The sequence below is a fragment of the Eupeodes corollae genome, chromosome 1, assembly GCF_945859685.1.
Source record: "Eupeodes corollae chromosome 1, idEupCoro1.1, whole genome shotgun sequence".
In the NCBI taxonomy this organism is placed as follows: domain Eukaryota; kingdom Metazoa; phylum Arthropoda; class Insecta; order Diptera; family Syrphidae; genus Eupeodes; species Eupeodes corollae.
In genome coordinates, this window is record NC_079147.1 from 99301204 (window position 1) to 99323955 (window position 22752).

The 22752-nt window shown below is 34.0% G+C and overlaps 1 protein-coding gene across 1 annotated transcript in view; it reads left to right on the forward strand.

Annotated features, from left to right (window-relative positions):
- LOC129940978 (transcription factor SOX-9) overlaps positions 1–21957 on the forward strand; it is a 120600-nt gene extending 98643 nt beyond the window's left edge. Inside the window, exon 3 of the mRNA XM_056049511.1 lies at positions 19896–21957. Within this exon, the coding sequence (XP_055905486.1) occupies positions 19896–21609 (1714 nt within the window). The 3' untranslated portion in view covers positions 21610–21957. The remainder of the gene's footprint in view (positions 1–19895) is intronic.
- The last annotated feature ends 795 nt before the right edge of the window (positions 21958–22752 follow it).

Sequence of the window (22752 nt, forward strand, 5' to 3'; positions counted from 1 at the left end):
TATCAAGATAAACAGAAAATGATTTCAAAACAATCCAGAGGTAGTTTTTTCTATAGCAATTTAAAAAGTTGAAAAATTTTAATTACATACTTTTCGAAGTTCATAAATGACAATTTGGCATATTAATAACAAAAAATTATTTTAAAGGAAAGAAATGGAAGCTAAGTGTGGGTCGCATCCCAACCTCTTTTTTTTACATGAAATCAATAATTGCTCTGTAGAATCATATCCTCTTTTTCAATGCTTGCTCTGTAGAATAATAAAAAAGGGATTTAAGTAACTTTTCAACACCATGGCATGCAACCATAAACAAAAGTCAATCCATGGATTTGGATGAACTCGCCCGTTTTATATTGAAAACCAACAGTATTTGCGTTTAAAATTTGTTTCACATTACGATTCCGTAAAAATAAAATTAAATAATTAAACCCATTAATTAATAAAGTAGCTTAAAACAGGTAGAAAAGCGCATATATACATTTATGGGATAATTTTTATTCAATTTTATATTTAAAATATATGCTTATACTTTAAGCTCATGCGAATACACATTCAGGCGAGACGCTCTTACTTTGATATTAAAATTATGAATTTTATATTCCATTCAATTTGCATCTTTGTATATTGCGATTTAATGCTGGATCTAACACAACGTGCAGTTTTACTTAAGGTACCTTATTTATACATATTCCTATTTTGCTACAATTCTTATAGTTTGGAAGGTAAAGTTGTGCTTTAGGAAATTATTTTTCGAATAAGGTAAACAAACTGATGTAAGTTACTTTTTTTTAACCATATGGTGTCCCAAAATGAGAATAAAAACTATATATAAACTATATTTTTTAATAGGTTTCGAATACTTTAAAACTAAAGAAGCGGAGAATTGAAGTCATACTCCAAATTAAAGTACACAACCTTTTGCAGTAATCAATAAAATAAAAATGTGTACTCAATATCATCTTCCTGTTCTCCTACAGTTGAACAAGTACAAATGACATCTGTCAATTGGTTGTTTATTTGAAGCTGTCAATACTTTAATGCCTTTGAGAATCTTTAAAGCTTCGCTCTATAGAAGGACGTGAGCTCTACACGCAGCTTACTTAGTTACTTACTTACATCCGTCCCTCGGCATTGGATTCGAAGAATTTCCGGGCTGGAGCGTTGATGTCCATTTTCTCTACATGACCCAGCCATCTAAGCCGTTGGACTTTTATTTTGCTAACTAGGTTAGTGTCGCTGTACAGCCCGTACAGTTCGTTGTTATTTCTTCTCCTTTATTCTCCATCTATACGTACGGGACCAAAAACCACACGAAGAATTTTTCTCTCGAAGCATCCTAAGACGTTCTCATCTTTCTTTGACAGGGTCCAGGCCTTAAATGAAAACCGGGATGATGACTCTACACGCAGCTCTATAAGCAAAAAAAGAAATCTTCTTCTTAGAAGGAGAAAGAGGCAGCATGCGGTCGAAGATGTTGAGAGGTTCAAAAGCACAGATGAAGTTCAAAAGTTTTATGAGCGGGTAAAATGAAATTCACAAGTACATAAACCTCGGACCCAAGGCTGCAAAGAAGAAAGTGGAAACATCGTAGTGGAACCGCAGTCAATGGTGAGGATATTTAAGGACCACTTCTGCAGACGGCGAACTGAATTCCGCTCTCAGGCAGGATGAATCATTCAATATAGATTTCAAAATCAAAAAATCCGGTCTTCTCGACATAGGCAAATTTAAGATTACCATATCTGAGCTGAAGTCTAACAAAGCCACTGGAACAGATGCCAAGCTCATCAAAGCAGCTGGCGTTAATTTGGTTAGGAGCATGCACCAACTTATCTGTAAGATATGGTCTGAAGAAAGCATGCACGATGAATGGAACCTCAGTATTGTTTGCCCGATCCTGAAAAAAGAACACCCTCTAAACTGCACTATCTATAGAAACTTAAGTCTACTTAACATAGCTCACAAAACTTTTTCTGCCGTGTGATGTGAACGTTTAAATCCCATTGTCAACAAGCTAATAGGTGCTTATCAGTGTGATTTCAGACCAGGAAAGCCCACAGCCGACCAAATATTCACATTACGGCAGATCCTTTAAAAACTCCAAGATCACCAAATCATGACCCACCATCTTTTCATCGATTTCAAGGCCGCATATGAAAGCATCTACAGGGACGATCAGTATAGAGCCATGTCTAGTTTTAGAGTCCTTGCCAAACTCGCCCGTTTGTGCAGGATGACTATGGAGAGTTCAAGCTGTTCCATAGAGGTTGGAAACTAGTTAACAGAACCTTTCGATGTAAACAAAGACTTTAGACAAGGTGATACGATTTCCTTAACATAGTCCTTGAAAGAATAGTGCATAGCTTGTACTGGTTTTAAAAATGTGTTCAAATCCTGGCATGTGCTGATGACATTGACATAATCGGAAGAACTCAGCATGGTGTCAATGAGGCTTTTGTGAGTATTGAGGCAGAGGCAGCAGTAAATGAGAGTAAAACAAAGCATATGCTATCATCAAAAAAGGACCTAAAACACCGACGTCTCGGCTTTGTCTACCTAGGCTCCGCTATGAACACAGAAAAGAACACCGAAATCAAGCTAAGAATTACTCTTTCTAACCTGGCGTTGTTTCTTTGAGCTAATAAAGCAATTGAGTGGCACAGCCCTCTATCGCGCGACCAAAGTGTCGCTACATTAGATCCTCATCATCCACGTCGACTATGACAAAGCAGGTGAAAGCAACTTGAGTCGTTTCGATAGAAAAGTTTTTCACGTGATCTAGGGTCCTGTATGCGTAGATGGCCAGTGGAGGAGAAGATGGAATGACGAACTCTACGGGCTGTACAGCGATGTAGACTTAGCCAGAAGGGTAAAAGTCCAACGACTAAGATGGCTGGGTAATGTTACGGCCCGAAAAGTCTTCGAATACACAGCCACAGGACACGCAGTAGAGGAAGACAGTGGATAAGACGGAGCGAACAAGTGGAAAGTGTCCTGGACAAATTTGGAATGACCAAATGGAGACATTTATCTAGGATTTGAGCTAGATGGAGGAGTTTGTTGAGTGAGGCCTTAGCTCACACAGGACTGTAGCGCCACCTTAAGTAAGTAAGTGATTTGTGCTTTTTAACTGCTTAAGAAGTTATGTTCAGTCAGAAGCAACAATGAATGTGGTGAATCTCATTTTTGGTTATCTAACTTCCGTAATAAGCAAAGCAGCTGCATTTGTAGCGGTGGCAACCTTCAAACCATTAGCGAATAACCATTGAATCAGTTAAAATTGAGTGTTTGAAATGAGGAGGAATCTGCCGCTAGGGTAAATCAGGGTTGGTGTCATTAAAATCTGTGATTGTAGGGATTTCTCAGTCACGATGTCGCACTGGTCAGGTGGGCATTGCGCAGTCGAAATCGAGACATTTTTTAAAAGTTACTATTCGTACGTAACTGCAAGTTGACAGTCTTGTTCACACTTCGGTATACGACGAATAAGTCATGGGTCGAGTGTGAATTCGTTCCTAGGTGCAGACGTTCCGCGGATCTGCTTCGGCTATGAACATTCTACGGCCAGGGCCCAGTCAAGCTTCAAGCACTTCCGACAGCATTAAAGTTGTTGAAGAGAGTTTAAGTGAAAATCCATAACTTTCGATACGGAAAAGAGCAGGTTCAGTGGGACCTTCAAGAGCTATTATTCATGAAGTTTTGGAAAAGGATTTAAAATTCCATTCATTCAAAAATCAAATCAAATCAATCAAAGACGATGTTAGAGCGTTTTCGTAGTGTGAATCTAATTTTTGAAACACCGAAGCTCATTTTCATTTAAATGGGCGCGTTTATAAACAAAACTGCCGTTACTGGGCTACAAGAACCCATATCTCTAGACTGAAACACCAAAAGCTATTGCATTGTCCCAGGGTAACTGTTTGGTGCATTTTATCAACGCATGGGATAATTGGTATTGGACCATTTATTTTCGAGAATGCTCGAGACCAGGCGATAAAATGTCAGTATAGACAATTATCGATGCATGATAACGGATTTCTTTTAGCCGAACCTGCGAGCTCATCCAACTTTTTCATCGCACCCTTGGTTCCAACAGGATGGTGCGACCGCACATTCAGCTAGAGATTCGATGCATTTGCTTCGGGCAACTTTTCCTCAAAAACTTTTCAGTCGCTTTGGGGACGTTCTGTGGCCACGAGGTCCCCCGACTTAACCCTCATGGATTTTTTGTATCTGGCTACTTCAAAGGGGAAGTTTACAACAACAATCCTCGAGCTCAAATAAAACACCTATAATAAAACATTTCTTCAAAAACACAGCGAATGTCTGTTCAAATGAGTGGGAAATATTGATATCACATGCGTGAAGTTTGGCATACAAAAGAAGCTCTGTACATAATAATATAACCGAGATTGGACTCAAGGTTATACAGATGACAATTCCTAATAACACGAGTACTACGGTTGAGTTGCTTAAGTGAAGTGGAACAATGCAACTGGTTATCTCCTGGACTATGCTAACATTCCCTGGCACAGGTCTGTTACGTCCCCAGAGAACAGGTTGTGGAATAGTTGAATCTTTTTACTTTGTCCAACAGAGAATATGGTTTCGAAAGAACCAAGGAATAGTATTATATATGTACCTATATTTGTATATATATGCATATTTTTTTCTTCAGATTTGCTCTACGTGCCCTGCTAAAGCTTCCTGCATTAAACCTATTGCCAGATTTCTTTTATTTTTATTTGTTGCATATACAAACCCCAAGTTTATTCAGATTTTTGTTTTGTGTGTTCAATAGGAAGCATTTTCATTTTCAACTGTTGTACTCCTTCACCCTTTATATTCGTAGAGAGTCCTGCTCAACTCCCACAGGAAGTTCATGGTTAAATTAAATTACAGTTACAAGAGTTGAACCTTCTGTAACCGATACATCCATTCATTGTCGGTGTGTGTATGTGAGTGTTTAGCTAAAGGGGAGAAAATATTTGCTTTAAGCTACAGTTGAATGATTTTCTGTTTCAAAAATAATAAAAATAATTTTTTCAATAATAAAATAAAAATATGGCGTGATTATATTTATTTCATTTTGGTTAGTTCTATGATGGTTTTTTGATGTTAATTTTTGTTACTCTTTCCTTTATTTAAAACTCAATTACGTATTCGGAAAATGTTGATCTTTAGGTTTTTAAAAATATTTGAACAAAAAATATCAATCTGTTGAATAAATGAACGTGGTGTGGAATTTTCCATATGTACATTACTTCTGAAAAATCCTTTTTCCGAACATTGAAGTGGACATTATTTCCTCTATATACATAAATCATTGTAATGTATATACTATTACATATTTTTCAAGTATCAAATCATCAATAATGTCTATGAAATTTGAAAAGGGTATACTCGTATATGCCTACAAACGTTATGCATATAAAAGTTTATGTATGAGTTGTTTTTTTTTGGAATATCTAAATGTTAAAGAGGACTTGTACTTTAGGTCCATATAGTACCTATCTAGCTTCCTACATTAAATATTTAAATGTTTAAAAATTAAATTTTGTTTGAACAGTCGCAGTCGCATGTCCAGGAACTAAGAATCTCACTGAAAGGTTGTTAAACGCAGGTGCTTCTTTAGACTTTTGGGGGCACTGGGCCCAATAGGATTTGGGGGTGAAAAAAAATACAATTTTTTTAATTCCTTACGTTAAAAAAATCACTTTAAACTGAATTTGCGTTTTTTTAATATTTTTATTTTTTCAAAAGAACTATAAAAACATAAAACAGATGTTTTTTTATGCTTTTTTAATTTGTTTTTAATTTAGCTTTAAAAGTTGAACATTTTTCTTTACAGTTTACCAACAAAGTATGTGGCACGGGAACTTCGTACTAGTTTTCGTTGCATTAAGTTTTTATAATTAGCATCCGAATTCTGAATTTTGGCACACGCTTTAAATTTATCAAATTTCTCCCTTGGATCATTTATAAAAGAACACAGTGAACAAAGCAAATTGGCAGCAACGTCAATAGTTTTTTTTGAAGGCTCTTGCTGGTTTTATGAATTCTTTCTAATATTGTGCTCCAAATTTCTGTTAAGATGATTAACTCCAGTTTTGACATTTTCTTAGAAAAGTTTATGTCTGGAGCTTGCTCTGGATCTCTAGAAATATGATGGACCGCTTTAACTGCATCGGCTCGTGCAGACAATCTTGCTTCAGAAAGACTTTTAAGAACTCTATGTGAACCTTAACATTCCTTCAATTTATTCCAGCGATGGGTAGAAGCAGAAAAAAAGTTGTATATTTTTTGACCCACTTGAAATAAACTTGTTGCCTCCTGCACACTATCAGCCGCATAAAGGACTACTAAGTTAAGAGAATGTGCTGCACAAGTTTCAAAGGTGGCACTTCTATTTTAATCTTGCTTCAAAACCAGAATATTTTCCCGCATAGACGCATTTTCATAGCTTTGTCTTCTACAATCCTCTATTAAAATATCATGATTTTCCAGAAATGTCAATTTTAAGTCAGCCAAATATTAAGATTTACGCTCAGCCCAGGGTTTATCCTTAGGGCAACCAGGCCCTGGCCTGGGACATCGAGAAAAAAGGGGCCACTAAAGTAAGTAAAAGCAACTGAATCTTTATTGCTCATAGAATTTTCACAAATCTTCCAATTAAGGTACTTATGAAAATGTAGATGACGTTCCATTTGGATCGGAGAGTATGATAAACAATGGAAAATCGGGAACTGAAACGAATGAAATAAAAAAAGTTAATGAAAATACAAATCCTGACCCTGCGCTATGAAATAAATTTTCCGCTGATGATATTGAATATTGGATCGACTCTGGACCTATCAAATGCAATAAATCTCAACGAACATACGCAGAAGGTAAAATAAGAGTTTGCCAATCGTCTTTTTTTATTGGTAAAAAGCAAATGGCGAGAACTATCAACGTGAATGGATTTATAATTCCATCTCAAAAGGAGCGTTGTTCTGCTTTTATTGTAAGCTATTTCCTGATTACAGTAGGCCAGGAATAACTTTTATAAATCATGAAGGTTTTTCTGATTGGTAAATGCGATAAGTTATCATAAAAAACCAAGCTCTCATAAAGAAGCGATGATGGATGAATAGCAAATTTTATTTATTAAGTAATCATAAAAAACCAAGCTCTCATAAAGAAGCGATGATGGATGAATAGCAAATTTCTTTCTTGTCTACTCATATTTCAAAATTCAGACATCCTGGTTCAGAAGCAACTTCATATCTATCTAAAACTATGTATGAAGAATTGATTGAAATAATGGCTCAAAGAGTTCGCGAGGAAATCATTAAACAAATAAATATTTTTGGGTGTTTAAGCTTGTCTGTAGTAGAACCTACAGATTTGTCTCATGTGGATCAATTGAGTATTGTTATGCGGTATGTTAAAGATGGCATTGAACGCTTCTTAACGTTTTTGGAGATGCATTTTAATACTGGATCCGGTATTGCTAATCAAGCATTCAAGTATCTGAGTGAACATAACATATCAATTTTGAAAGAGCAAAATATTCGACTATGCTCCAAATATGTCCGGTCAGTATAAAGGGATGCAACAGAAAATTCTTCTGATAAAACCATATGCAATTTCGACACTATTGAAATGAGCTCTAAGGAACGTCTACCTGATGGCAGCTACATGATTACACGAAAACGAATTCGCAAACAAATGGCTAATGGGTTTAAGCCCGAAGGATAAGTTTAGAACAAACGCTTTTTATATTATTATCAATAAGTTAAAAATACAAATGGATTCCAGAGGTCAAACATATAAACAAATTTCTGAACGACTTGATTTTCTTTGCACAAGCAATTAAAAAGTCAACGTTTTAGCCTGAGCCCAGCGTTTGGTGTTATTCTTGTAACTACCAATATAAATAAAATTAATTTTAGTTTTATGGAAACCGTTGTAATTTATTCTCTTAAGTAGGTGTTTAATTCTGTATAAAGTAAGCCATACAATATAAGAGAATATATGCAAAGGGGGCACCATTTACTCTTCAAGCCTAGGGCCCAAAAAAGCTAAATCCGGCACTGTTACAATTTAATTAATTTAATCGATGGGAACACAATTTTTAAAATACCGAATTACAAAAGTCAACAGGTCGATATAAGTGTACAGTCAACACTTAGGGAAAAATATTTTTCCGATCTAATTTCACGTAAAATTTTCACTAGGACTTGTTTTCCCATTATATCAATGAATACGTTTCAATTATTTGCTTATAAATAGGAGTTCCCACCTTTTTTTAAATGATCTGCTATGAATGAATGAAATTCACCTAAAAGTTCCAGGCTTCCCAAATAATTTCCATTGTAAGATGACTCAATGGTTTCGTTAGGAGAAACCTACTCCAAGCAAACAAGGACACACGCAGATGAGCACTGTGAAGATGAGTAGAGCGAGAGATAAAGAACATATTATTCCTTCCATTGAACAGAGAGGAAAATTGTTCTATCCGACTCATTATAGTACAACTCATCATTTTGCAAATCATCATTTGAGTTAGTGGATTTGGGGGCCAAATAATTCCAGGGCCCTGGCCTACCGGGCCCATGCCTAAAGACGCCACTGGTTAAACGTAGTAGACACTAATAATTAAGTGGCGCAACAGTGACAACTCTCCATTCATTTGAGTACTGTTGTCAGGGATGGAAGGAACTACAGATTTAAGCCGAATCCGAACAGCAAATTTGAGAAAGAACTTTTCATGACAAGAATTACTCTTGGAGAATTTGTCAATTCCTCGCAAAAAAAAACTTTCGGATAAAAGTGCAACGCACTAACCATTAAAAAAAATTGAAAATTTTGGTTACTGCTAAATATCTTAGGAACCAAAAACGCTAAAGACTTGAATTAAATTTTATATTTTAAAAAAATGCAATAACCGTTTTTTTTTAAATAAAAAAAAAACTGAAAAAATTTGTCACCTCGAAAATTTGACGAATACAAAATGAGTTCACCTCCATAGTATTTTGTCCAGCAAAAAATAACGTTAGTGAAATTTTGAGAAAAGTAGAATTGACAGTTTTTTTATAAAAAATAAAAACCTAAACAAAATTGCTCAAAGTTGGTAAAAATTCAATTTCGACTTAAATATCTTTTTTACTAATAAGAAATATTGTTTTCAATATTCGGTACAAATTTGAGAAAAATTGAATTGACAATTTTTTTACAAAAAATAAAATTTATAAAATTTGGTAAAAATTGATTTTCGACTCAAATATCTTTTCAAGACTTTGATATATTGGCTTTAAACTACTTTTATCTTTTGAAAAATATGGTTTTCAATACTCAGTAAAATTTTGAGGAAAATCTAATTGACTGTTTTTTTTTGCAAAAAATTAAAACCTAACAAAAAATCAATACTTAACTTGGTAAACATTTACTTTCGACTCAAAAATCTTTTAAAAATTAATAATATTGTCTTAAAACTCTTTTTATTTAACAAAAAATATTGTTTTCGATATTCAGTATTTTTCTTTAATAAAAATCACACATAAAATCTACAAATGGTACGCAAATTTGGTAAAAATTGATGTTCGGTTCTTGATATCTCTCAAATTAATTTCTTTTATCCAATTTGTAAAAAATTAACAAATGCTTAAACTGCTTAAACTGACAAAACTAGATTTTTAAACTAAACTATTTGCTTATATGAAAAATATTGTTGGTAATTTTAAATTTTGTAAGAATAATTCAACTGACAATTTTTTTAACAAATCGATAGACGGGGATGGGAAGAAATCAGTGTGGGTCGCCTCCCTCTTCCCTCCCTCCCAGAAAAAAAATATTTTATTTTGAAAATAATTTATGCAACGAAAATGAACGTTTTCGACATCTGGTAAAATTTTGAAAAAATCGAATGGAAAGTTTTTTACAAAAAATAAAAACCTAAAAAACATTATTTGAAGTAAGTTAAAATTGATTTTCGACTCAAATATCGTTTAAAAATTAAAGAAATTTACTTCAAACTAATTTCATTTTATAAAAAATAATATTTTCAACATTCAGAAAATAAAGGGTGAAATTTTAGCTATTATCTTTTTGGCAACACTGCACTGGTTGAATTAGCTGACGTACATTTCGTGTTTTGTTTCACTGTCAAACATCTTAAGTTTGGTCTATAATTTAACTATGAATCGTCCTACAAACGAACAACGCTTAAAAATTACTGAGTTTTATTATCAAAATGTGTGCTCTGTTAAAAAAGTTAATCGTGCGCCATTTTATGGTCAGTTTAATCGACCTCTGAAGTGGCTATTCGGGCTATTGAAGCTCATTTTTGGCTGAATGGGTACGTAAATAAGCAGAATTGTCGATTTCGGAGTGAATATTGCCGCAGTTCTATTAAAACTCCCTTAGTCCATTTGAGATATTTGCATTTAAAGTTTGAAACCAATATGAAATTAATAGATTTTGGGAGATTTAATTCTTTATATTTTTAATATGGTGCATCGTAGAACTTAGGGTGTTTTGAGGAAATATAAATTTGAAATTTGCATGAACTTGGTGTGTTTATTTAAATTTTGCGGAAAATGGACAGTGGGAGTTTTCAAAGAATGACATGCCATAAGCATTGCAAGAACTACCAATGAATCCAGAAAAATTCACAGTTTGGCATCATTGGACCGTAATTCTTTAAAGATGATGCGAATAGTAACGTAACTGTGAATGGTGAGCGCTCCCGTGAGATGATATCCAACTTGTTTTGCCCAAAATGCAAGAAATTGACTTGAATGTCACGTGGTTTCAACAAGACGGCCCAACATGCCACACAACACCCCTTATTGAGAAACGAGTTCAGTGAACATTTTATTCTACGTTAGGGATTGTTCAATTGACCGCCTAGATCGTGTAATTTAAAGCCTTAAGACTATTTTTTGTGGGCCTGTGTTAAAGCTCATGTCTTTACAGACAAACCAGCTTTAATTGACGCATTGGAAGACAACATTAAAACATTTATTCGTAAGATACCGACCGAAATGTTAAAAAAAGAGTACACCAAAATTGGACTAAGCGGATGGACCATTTGAGGTGCAGTTAAGTTCAACATTTGCATAAAATAATCTTCAAAAATTATATTATATTATTCATGCATTTTTCTGAATTGTATGTTTTTTTTTGAAAAACTTTCCTATAGTGGTACGTAGCGCCGCGCGAGTTACATATGATATAGCAGCAACTACAATGCAACCGATAAGTGCAGCGTCGGCAATGAAGGGTCAACAGCACGATCAACCAAAAAGTGCAGCATCGGCTAATAACGGTCAACAGCACTTCCAACCAATAAGTGCGGCATCAGCAATAAAGGGTCAACAGCTCAATCACCCACTAAATGCAATGTCAGCATTAAAAGAATATAAAAGCAAAGTCATAACCGATCAGCGGAGCCCAATAATACGTATGTAACCCCAATGATCGCAGCGACGCTTGGACGGCGGATCATTCTGGTTTCTTAGTTTGTTATATTTAATATTAATAAATAAAGCGTAAGAGGCCTGTGGCCCAATAAAAAATAAATAAAAAGTTTTTTTTCTTTTCTGTGGTCACAAAAAACATAAATGGCGCAGTCGGTTGTCCTCTATAATATAAATTAGAGGATAGTGAAACGAAAAAAAATAGAAATCTCAGTGTTTTGTTTTAGAAATAAACTTTTCAATAAGAAACAATAACCACGGATTATCAAAGTGTATGTGATTATAATAAAGTGACTTTAAGAAGCTAATAGTCGCATCCGAAACCAATAACCACGGAATATCAAAGTGTATGTGATTATAATAAAGTGACTTTAAGAAGCTAATAATCGCATCCGAAACCAAAAACCTTGTGTTATCGAAGTGAAAACTGTGATTATAATAAAGTAACTGTAAGAATCTAATAATCACTTTAAAAAATTAAAAACCAAAAACCTTGTGTTATCGAAGTGAAAACTGTGATTATAATAAAGTGACTGTAAGAATCTAATAATCACTTTAAAAAAATTAAAAAACCAAAATGGCACAACCTATAATGGAACAATGTCTACTAACACTGACTGAAATTCTAAACAGTCAGAATAATGCAGTGCGGAACATAAGAGTTACAATAGAAAAACGTTTAAAATATGTAGAGAACTTTACGGGAAAGCAAGGCACGTTACCTTCTTTTATCGCGACGATAGACCAAATTATAGAAGAATTTGGACCGGTAAATATTAACGAAGTGTTTGCTGTTGTCTACAATGAGAAAATCGGAGGAATCGCAAAGAACTTCCTAGCAATTGAAGCACCAGCATCGTGGGAGGAATGCAAGCAAAAACTGAAGATACACTTCCGGCCAACCAAAGACGAAGCAACAATCCTGAGAAGCATTAATAGTATAAAGGTATATAGTATAAGTCAATTATTAGATAAGATACAAAATATTATTAATTATATAACAGAATGTGCAACATTCAATAAAAATGGTTTAGAAATTGCTAACTGTCTAAATAGTGCATTAATTCTAAAAATAAAAGATGTAACAGCAGGAGCTTTAGCTGCAGAGATTTACAATGAATACAATTTATCAAAAATTAGAACAATTTTGTTTAAATATATAGGTCAGGATGAATATAATTTACGATCAGATAGAACACACAACATTGAACATAGAAATCATTTCCAAAACACAACTCCTCAAAATTTCCAAAACAACAGACACAATTACACTAATCCAAATAAAAACAATACTAACACTAATCAAAATCCTTTTAAAAACAATAATTACACTAATCAATATCCTAATAGAAACAATAACTATACGAATCAAAATCAAGTTAATAGAAACAGTTATCAAAATCAACCTAATGGGAATAGCCCGACGGGACAAATAAGAAATAATAATGCATCAGGCCAAGCTAGAAATAATGGGTATAATAACCATCCCCAAAACATTCAAAATTCAGGTCAACATAGATCAAGACAGGCTAGAATAGAACCTATGGAAGTTGACTATTTAAGTAATAAAGAAGAAACCAATCAAATAGAGAATCACGAGTTTTTTATCAACTAGCCTCGGATTCAAGAAAAATGTGCATACAATTAACTTTTGAAAAAACAGATTATATAGCATTGATTGACACAGGATCAACCATTAGCCTATTAAATTCAACTAGAGTTCCCTCAAATCTTTACGAATATATTAACGATACACCAATTCAAATTAATACTATTAATGGTATTGTTAACGAAACAGCACAAGTAAAAACAAAATGTCCAATACAATTTAATCAGCCTTGCAATGCAAGAATGAAATGGACAAAAGTAGAATTAAATAAACCTTACGATTTCCTAATAGGAATGGATTGGATAAGGAACAATGCAAAAACTATAGACTTAAAAAATGAGGAAGTTATTTTAGTAAATGGTATACATCTTCCATTCTTAACCACATTACTTGAAGAAGTTAATGTGTTGGAAATAAGTGAAGTTTGTAACATTCAAACAAATCACCTCAATGAAATAGAACAAGAGTCTGTAGAAAAGCTTTTAAATAAATATAAAAAATTGATTTTCAAAGAAGGCGATCAATTAACAAACACTACTACAGTAGTTCACGAAATAAAAACTACCACAGACCAACAAATTAACTCTAAACTATATAGGTATCCACCAAAACATGAAGTCGAAGTGCGTAGGCAGATGGAAGAAATGGAGAAACAAGGAATCATTCGAAAGAGTAACAGTCGTTACAGTTCACCAATATATATTCCGAAAAAACTTGACAATACCGGCATACAAAAATACAGGATTGTCGTTGATTATAGAAAGTTGAACCAAGTAACCGTAGATGATAAATACCCAATTCCCAATATAGACAGTATATTGGATAAGTTAGGGAAATCACAGTACTTCAGCACATTAGATCTGGCAAAAGGTTACCACCAGATCTTAGTTGCACCAGAAGACATTGAAAAGACAGCGTTCGTTACTCCAGCGGGTCTATATGAATACATCAGGATGCCATTCGGGTTAAAGAATGCACCTGCAACGTTTCAGAGACTTATGAACAATATCTTACGTGATTATATAAATAAAATATGCGTAGTCTACTTAGACGATATTTTAATATTCTCTACAACATTAGAAGAACATATGCATTCTCTAGAAAAAATATTTAAAAAATTACAAGATCATAACCTTAAAATACAAGCAGATAAGTGTAGCTTTATGAAAAGAGATACTGAATTTCTCGGTCATATTTTGACTAAGGAAGGGATTAAACCAAATCCTAGCAAAGTAAAAGAAATTGATAACTTAAAGATACCAAAAACAGAGAAACAACTTAAAGGTTTCCTAGGGATGACTGGGTACTACAGAAAATTCGTAAGGGATTATGCTAAGATTGCTTATCCTATGATAAGATATTTGAAAAAAGGTGAAACAATTAATATTAAAGACCCTCAATATATTTCAGCATTCGAAAACCTTAAAGATTTAATAACTTCACATCCAATTTTAAAATATCCTGAATATGACAAACCCTTTGTAGTTACAACAGACGCAAGCAATTATGCCATTGGCGCTGTTCTATCTCAAAACGGGCACCCGGTATGCTTCGTATCCAGAACCCTTAATAAACACGAACAAAAGTACAGTGTAACAGATAAAGAGTTCCTGGCAATTGTTTACTCAGTCAACTATTATCGACCATATTTATATGGAAATCATTTTAAAATTGTAACTGATCATATTCCAATAAAATATCTAAATAGCAAATATAAAGGAAAGGAGTTCTCCCAACGAAATCAAAGATGGCTTTTGAAACTTCAAGAGTATAATTTTGAAATCGAATATTTAAAAGGGAAAGAGAATAAAGTAGCAGATTTCCTAAGTAGATTAGAAAACACTCCCAAAATAAACGAGGATAATGATTCAGAATCTAATATGGAGCTTACGGAAACAATTCATTCAGTCGAGGAACAGCATTTAGATCATATAGGAATAAAAGAGGAAATTGTTAACAAATATAAAACGCAATTAATCCTAACTTACAGTAGAATAACAAACGAAATAGAAATATTGCATGAACGTAGAATTATATATCTGAATCCTCTTGAAGGAGTGGACAAAATAAAAGATGTTCTAATTAGAGTAACTAAGAAAGGAACAACAGGTATATATTCTGAGGTAGAAGATCATGACTATAATAAAGTTCAACAAGTTATAATTCAATTATTCTCCATGAACAACAAAATAAAATTCATTAAATGTACTAAAAGAGCAGCCGAAATCAAAACCGAGGAGGAGATTCACAAACAGATTTCCCTCTATCACACTAAAGAATCTATGCACAGTGGTATAAACGAAACATACTACACGCTGAAAGAAAAAAATTTTTTCCCTAAACTTCACGAGCAAATACAGATAGTAATTAACAATTGCAAAAAGTGTCAGGAAATAAAATACGATAGGAATCCCATTAAACCAAAATATAACTTAACAGAGACCCCAAAACATAAAAATGAAATAATACATTTAGATATATTTCACATTGAGAAAAAAGCATTTCTAACTATAATCGACAAACTTACAAAATTTGCAGTAGGGTATGTAATAACCGATAGAAATTGGAGAAGTAAAAAAGCAATTATTATTGAACATTTCTCAAAATTCGGTAAACCAAAAAAAATAATATCAGATAACGAATTCAAATCAGAACATATTTTAGATTTTCTTAATAGAAGCGAGGTCGAAATACACTTCACGAAACCTAATAGCCACACAGGGAATGCGGATATTGAAAGATTGCATTCAACTATTTTAGAAAAAATAACAGGCATTGAAGAAAAAGATTTATCAATAGAAATGAAATTGCAATTAGTTCTAGATAATTATAACAACAGATATCATTCCACGATAAAAACCACACCTAAAATAGCTAAAGAAGAAATTGATGAATTAGTACTTTATGAAAGAATCCAACAAACGAAAGTTAAGAAAATTAACAAACTTAATGAAAAACGCGAAACATATTCAGAAAAAAGAGAAGTAGGACCAATCAAAAATTACAAAAATGTTCGACATAAAAAACAACCTAGAAATAAAATTAAAAATCTCAATAACGTACACATTAGCAATATTAAAAGACCTTATAAATTTTCAGGTAATAATGCTCCTAGTACTATTAGTAGCACAAACAACACAAGGCATACTTCAAACAACACTAATTAATGAACAAACAGGTTATTTAAAAATAAAAATTAAAGATCTAGAAATTACTAACCAAACAAATACAATTCTACATATTATAGACCCAGAAGAAATTCTGAACACAATAACACTCATACAAACTAACATTAAACACTTACAGATCGAAAACAAAGATATGATATTTAAAGAAATAGAAACAATTATAGCAAAAATTAAGTCGATTACACCTAAAGAACAGAGAAGATTTAGAAGAGGTTTAATAAACGTAGTCGGAAACGTAGAAAGATGGCTCTTCGGAACCATGGATAATGAAGATAGGGAACAAATTTGGAACTATTTAAGAATATCAGAAGAAAACAGCCATAATGCAATTGATGCAATAAATGAACAAATTAAAATAAATACAAATTTTAATGAATCGATAGAAACATTAAAAAAAACAATTTTAGATGATAGAGAAAAAATACTGAATACTTATAACAGAATACAAAATTCTATTTCAAAAATTGTAAAAAACCAATTATTTTTAGATCAAATGACAAAATTACGTTTTATAGAAAATAAAGTAAATCAAATTCAAGATAATGTTGTATCGGCAAAATATAATATAATACACCCCAGTATATTGACATTGGAAGAACTAAATGAATATGAAATTGATTTACATAAACTTAAATTAATTAAAATGGGTGTACTAGAATACAAAAACAAATTTCTCATAATCGCCATTAAAATTCCAAGAAATTATGTAACAGTAGAACAAAAGTTAATTTTACCTTTACCAAATGATAAACATTTTGAAATTGATTACGAAAACGAATATATAATAGAAATTAATAATAAAACATTTGTATACCAAAATGATGTAACTGTGCAACAATTAAAACCAAGCAAACATTGTATCCTAACTAAAGATTGTAAATTGAGACATAACAACAAAACTCAAATACAAATAATAGATGATGAAACTTTAATTGTAAAAAATGCATACAAAGAAAAATTAAAACATAATTGTGATGACAGAGAAATTGTATTAAACAACAATTATCTTATTAATTTTTTTAATTGTCAAATATATTTGCTAAAAGAAATTTTTTATAATAACAAAACAATTGTTCAAGAAAAATATTTTTACCCCGAAAATAATTTTAATACTTCTTTTAAGAAAACCATTACTTTTGATGATATTGTTTTAAATAATTTTGAAAATATAAAAGAAATTAATGAGTTAAGATTTCATAAAAATATATCATATGTAATAAACATTAGCATGATTATAATGATTATTTGTATATCAGTAAGCATAACCTATTTTTGCAATAAAATGTATAATAAAACATACAATGTAAAACAAGTAAATTATAGAATTCAGGAGAATTCTTACTCAAACCGAGGAGGAGTTACATATGATATAGCAGCAACTACAATGCAACCGATAAGTGCAGCGTCGGCAATGAAGGGTCAACAGCACGATCAACCAAAAAGTGCAGCATCGGCTAATAACGGTCAACAGCACTTCCAACCAATAAGTGCGGCATCAGCAATAAAGGGTCAACAGCTCAATCACCCACTAAATGCAATGTCAGCATTAAAAGAATATAAAAGCAAAGTCATAACCGATCAGCGGAGCCCAATAATACGTATGTAACCCCAATGATCGCAGCGACGCTTGGACGGCGGATCATTCTGGTTTCTTAGTTTGTTATATTTAATATTAATAAATAAAGCGTAAGAGGCCTGTGGCCCAATAAAAAATAAATAAAAAGTTTTTTTTCTTTTCTGTGGTCACAAAAAACATAAATCGCGCGCCGTCCTACTGGAACCACATATCGTTTAGGTCCATATGGTTCAATTTGGGCCATAAGCAATTATTTATCATCGTTATGTAGCGCTCGCTGTTGACGGTGAATGTCTCACTAACGTCGTTTTCAAAAAAGTACGGACCAATTACGCCGGCGCATCCTGCCCAAAATCGACACTAAAGGTAACCTTTTACGGATGTATTATCCACCTGGTGAACCTCGCGTGGGTTGGTCTTGTCCAGTATACGCCAACTTTGCTTGTTAACAGAACCAAAAATGCGCCTCGTCGTTGGAAAGACAGACGTAAACACATTGTAGAGAATTGGAACAAGTATAAGTCCTTGGGAGAACAAATAAAGCTTTGAAGCATCCCAGCCTCTTTTTTCTCAAAGATGTGCTCACAATAGGCTTCAGAGAATTTTTTCAAAAAAAGTGGTTCCCCCAACTCCGACCGTTCTGTTTGTCTCTCTGTCTTCGTTTCTACAACCCAAACCATTGAGCAGATTTGGTTCAAACTTGGACATTAAGGTCTTCAGCAGATTCGCAGATTCAGAAATTCAGTAACCGTCCCCATACAATTTTGTTGGTAAAAATCGAAAATTCGATTTTTCTCAAAAACGAACTGATTTGTATTAAATTCTTTCTATTTTTATGTTCTTAGCTTGGCTTCTTTCAATTAAAAAAAAATGTTTTTATTGCTCAAATAGGGTACTTCCTAATGAACCGTTATTTTGTTTTTAAGTTTTCTCAAAAACTAATGAACCGATTTTTAAAAATATTTATAATTTTATTTTGTAGTTTTAAAGAACAATACAACTTTTTTTGTTCAAAATTCGATATCTCGACAATGGGTCTTCATTTTTTTTTCGAAAATCAAACTCGAAACGTATATTAATAAAAATGCATACTACATTTTTTAAAAATTGTAAAATTTTATATTTACAAAATTGATTTTAAAAAAACGCTCGATTTTCGAAAAATAATGTAATAAATCGTAGTTTGTTTCATTAATTAAATGACATTTTAATTTTTGAAGACAAACTTAAAGGCAAAATTTAAAGTATAAATAATATTTAGAAACAGAGCTCATGCGACCCATTCGTGCACTTTATTTCATTGGAAAACCCAATGTTTTGTATTCTTATACCTTTCTATAGTTGTGAAATAATTGGCTGATCTTAAATGATCTTTCAAAAAAGCATTATTCTAATTTTGAATGTGCAATTTTTAACGCTAAAATAAAGTTTTTCCAAACCAATTCCCATTTTAACTTACCTTCGAACATCAGTTATATAATTTTAAATCATTTTGGAATGGCTTCAACTTAATAATAAAACACCCTTTAGACTCTTGCTACACTTTCGTTATTAAAAAGATAGTATTGTTTAGTTTCAATTTAAGTCTTAAAACAGAACTTTCTAACAGTTCAGGAAAAGGATGTTTGTCTTAAATTAGTAGATATCCTGAGTTTATTGATTCAATTATCGTTCTATTGCTGGTGGTACCTTAAACTATATGAGTCTATCATTTATAGATACTTAGATAAATGACAAGTTGAGAAATTGTATTTTAGTTCAATAAAAGTCAATATAGCAAAAGTAAACAAACACGTGTGATATGCAAATACAGATGGTAGAAAGAAGTGTCAATGATAAGTACCTGCGCGTACTATCTATAACAGGGATTTGAGACTTTGTTTTTTTTTTAATTTATTGTTTCGGAAGTGAATTTAAAAAAAACTTCAGATGTTCTTATCGTGGAAAGCTTATAGGGGTTTTGTTTGCTTAGAAAAAGAACTTAGAATTCATTTTGAAAAACTATTTACAATATTGATGTGTATTAATCTTTAAATCTATTTTCCATTTTATTTCAGAAACCTCAAGGACAGTGACAAGAAACCATTTATTGAATTTGCTGAAAAGCTGAGACTAACACACAAACAAGAGCATCCCGACTACAAATACCAACCACGCAGAAAGAAGGCCAAATCGAATACAGCCAATTCTGCGAATTCAACAATTCCATCATCCACTTCAACTACCGGCAGCGGCAGCAACGGGAACAGCGTTGGCAGCGGTGATAATATAAAAGCATCGCAATGCAATCTAAAGTCAAACAATAATCAAAGGAGTAGTAATTCCATCAGTCGCAGAAACGAACTAAAATCTATTATGGATCCCATGAACATGAACAAAAACCATCGTTTCGGTTGCCGTGGACAATTCCTCAACACAGGAGGACTAGGAGTAGATATTTCAAACACAAGCACTGGTACCGCTGTCGGTATTGGTATCGGTGCCGGTACTCGACTGGCTTCTGTAAACCAATCAACAGAGATGGATTACACAAACACTGGCTGCGGTGATGGCAATCTATTAACTCAATATAGCCATGCAAATGGTACCGACCATCATGATTCCCTTTTGAAGTCCCTCACCGATAGCACTGAATCGTTTCGAAAATTCGATTACGTTCGTCAAATGGACTCACCATGCTCCACAACGTCAAGCTCCAGGCAGTCAATTGTGGGTGAGGCAAATCCTTTAACACCCCCAGCCACGCCATACACAACTATTGGCAGTGTTCTTCATCGATCCATGGCCACACCACCCCCTCTAGTTATGTCGCTGTCAGTTCCATCGACTTCGTCTTCATCAGTTTCATCATCATTAGCCAAAAATGAACACAATTCGCCCGAACATTATGCGCTGGGTGCATCGGATCATCATCCTCAATACTCGAGCAATAGCTTAGAATTCCATCGAAATGGTGAAGTTCTGCCGGGTGCAGGCATCAGTTACCATCATCATCAGTCTCTGGGACTAGATTCGGCTTCTTCCCACCACAACGGCGGCGGCGGTGGAGGCAGTGGCAGGACATATGCCATTCATAACTATTTGCAGCCGCAGCACGTTCAAAACCAAACGTCGCATTCTCAATCTCTGCCAGAACAAAACCTCGGCATGCATCATCAGCAGCAGCAACATGATCTAACGGCGTCCTATGCAACATCAACGGCGTCGCCACACTCGATTGCTTCCCTTAATTATTTGCATACCCATCACCAGCACCACCACCAAATGGGCCACAACTATTTGGCGCCATCTATCGTAGATGCTGACATCGATCCGAAAGAAATCGACCAATATTTGGATGGTCTGCCGCAAGGTCACATGTGTGCTATACCGGTGTCTGCTTCCTCGCCTTCGTCGTCGTCTCTTTCCCCAAAGTCTTATCATAACGCATCAACGACGACCTCCTCCAGTTGTGTGGCATCTTCTTTGGGCGGTATCATGACTTACAAAAACGAAGTCGAGTCTCTGCTCGAGTTGCAACCACTCGATAGAATAAATTCGCACTCACCCAGCCAACACCACCACCAGAATTCCATCAACAGAATAACGACAACAACAACCACGTCGTCGTCGTCGTCTGCGTCGTCGACGACGGGAGGAGCATCGCTCAATATGCCAGGAGGAAACTGCTACTACCATCACCAGGATACTGGTGTTTCAGCAGCACCAACATCGGTCACTGCTGGTTCCTACCAATATCACAACCTTTGGGGAAACTATGTGAATCCGTAGGGTTGACGATGGGTGGTGGGAGTGATGTGGGATTCGATTAACTCTGAGGCCATTTTTGAGAGTACTGGTGGTGTGGTGTCGTAGCTGTAGCCGTATGCTGTTATGCCGGTGCGACACAGAATTTAATTATGCTGTCATGTGAATTCCCTCTTAACTCTCTATATAAAACTGTATACAGTCACTAAGTAAGTTAATAAATCTAGCAGATTGGTTTCGTAAACAATTATATTTTTTGTGTTAGCTTAAGCTTGTGTATCTTTAAGGATCAATTTAAAATGTACATACGGTATTTTTAAGTGTTTCAATAAAAAAAATAAGAATCAAATAAAATTAGGTAATTATATTTAAAAAGGTTTTGTCTTTTATTATATTTGCGATGCGAATATTCTTTTATGGAAGACTTTTCGCCACTTCTGGTTTAAACTGTGAAGTAAGAAAACTCAACGTTCAGGTTTTCTTTTTAAAATATGAGAAAATAAGAATAATAATTAGCTTTTAGTAAGGTGTTAAAAATTAAGTTCTCAAGCAAGGGATTTTGTGGTATACCTTCAATGCTTTTCTTTTGGAATAGAACGCCCCGAAAATGAAATTGTTGGTCGAAGACATAGCTCTTGGAATGTGACCTCGAACGAGTTTTATCACGAAATTGTCAATTCTGTTGATTCGAGCCCCGTTGTATAGGACCTCGTTGGAAAAGTAATGCACATAAGAAGATTTGGCTGTTCGATATAAGCCGGTACAGCGTCGTAAACACTGCCGCTTGAACACCCGAAACTTCTTCATCTGGGAAGGGGCAACGTTGAACCACACAGGCCAACCATAAACGATCATTGGCCAAATGAGGGCCATGTAGCAAATTACCTTCACTCTGGGGTCAAGCCGACTGCTAAGAAACAGCCGTTTCATCAGAGCGAAGGCTCCTCTGGCCCTGGTCAGAGCAGCATTTATATGTCTGTCGAAATATAAATACTGATCTAACCTAATACCGAGGTACTTCACTGCACTTTTGCTCGTTAATGGCTGCCCGTAAAGATCAACGATGGCCATCTTAGCCAACGGAGTCCGGAACAGAATTGTCTCCAACTTCTGGACATTTATTTTCAGTTTCCAGTCATCACAATATCGCTGAATCGTACGCAATTG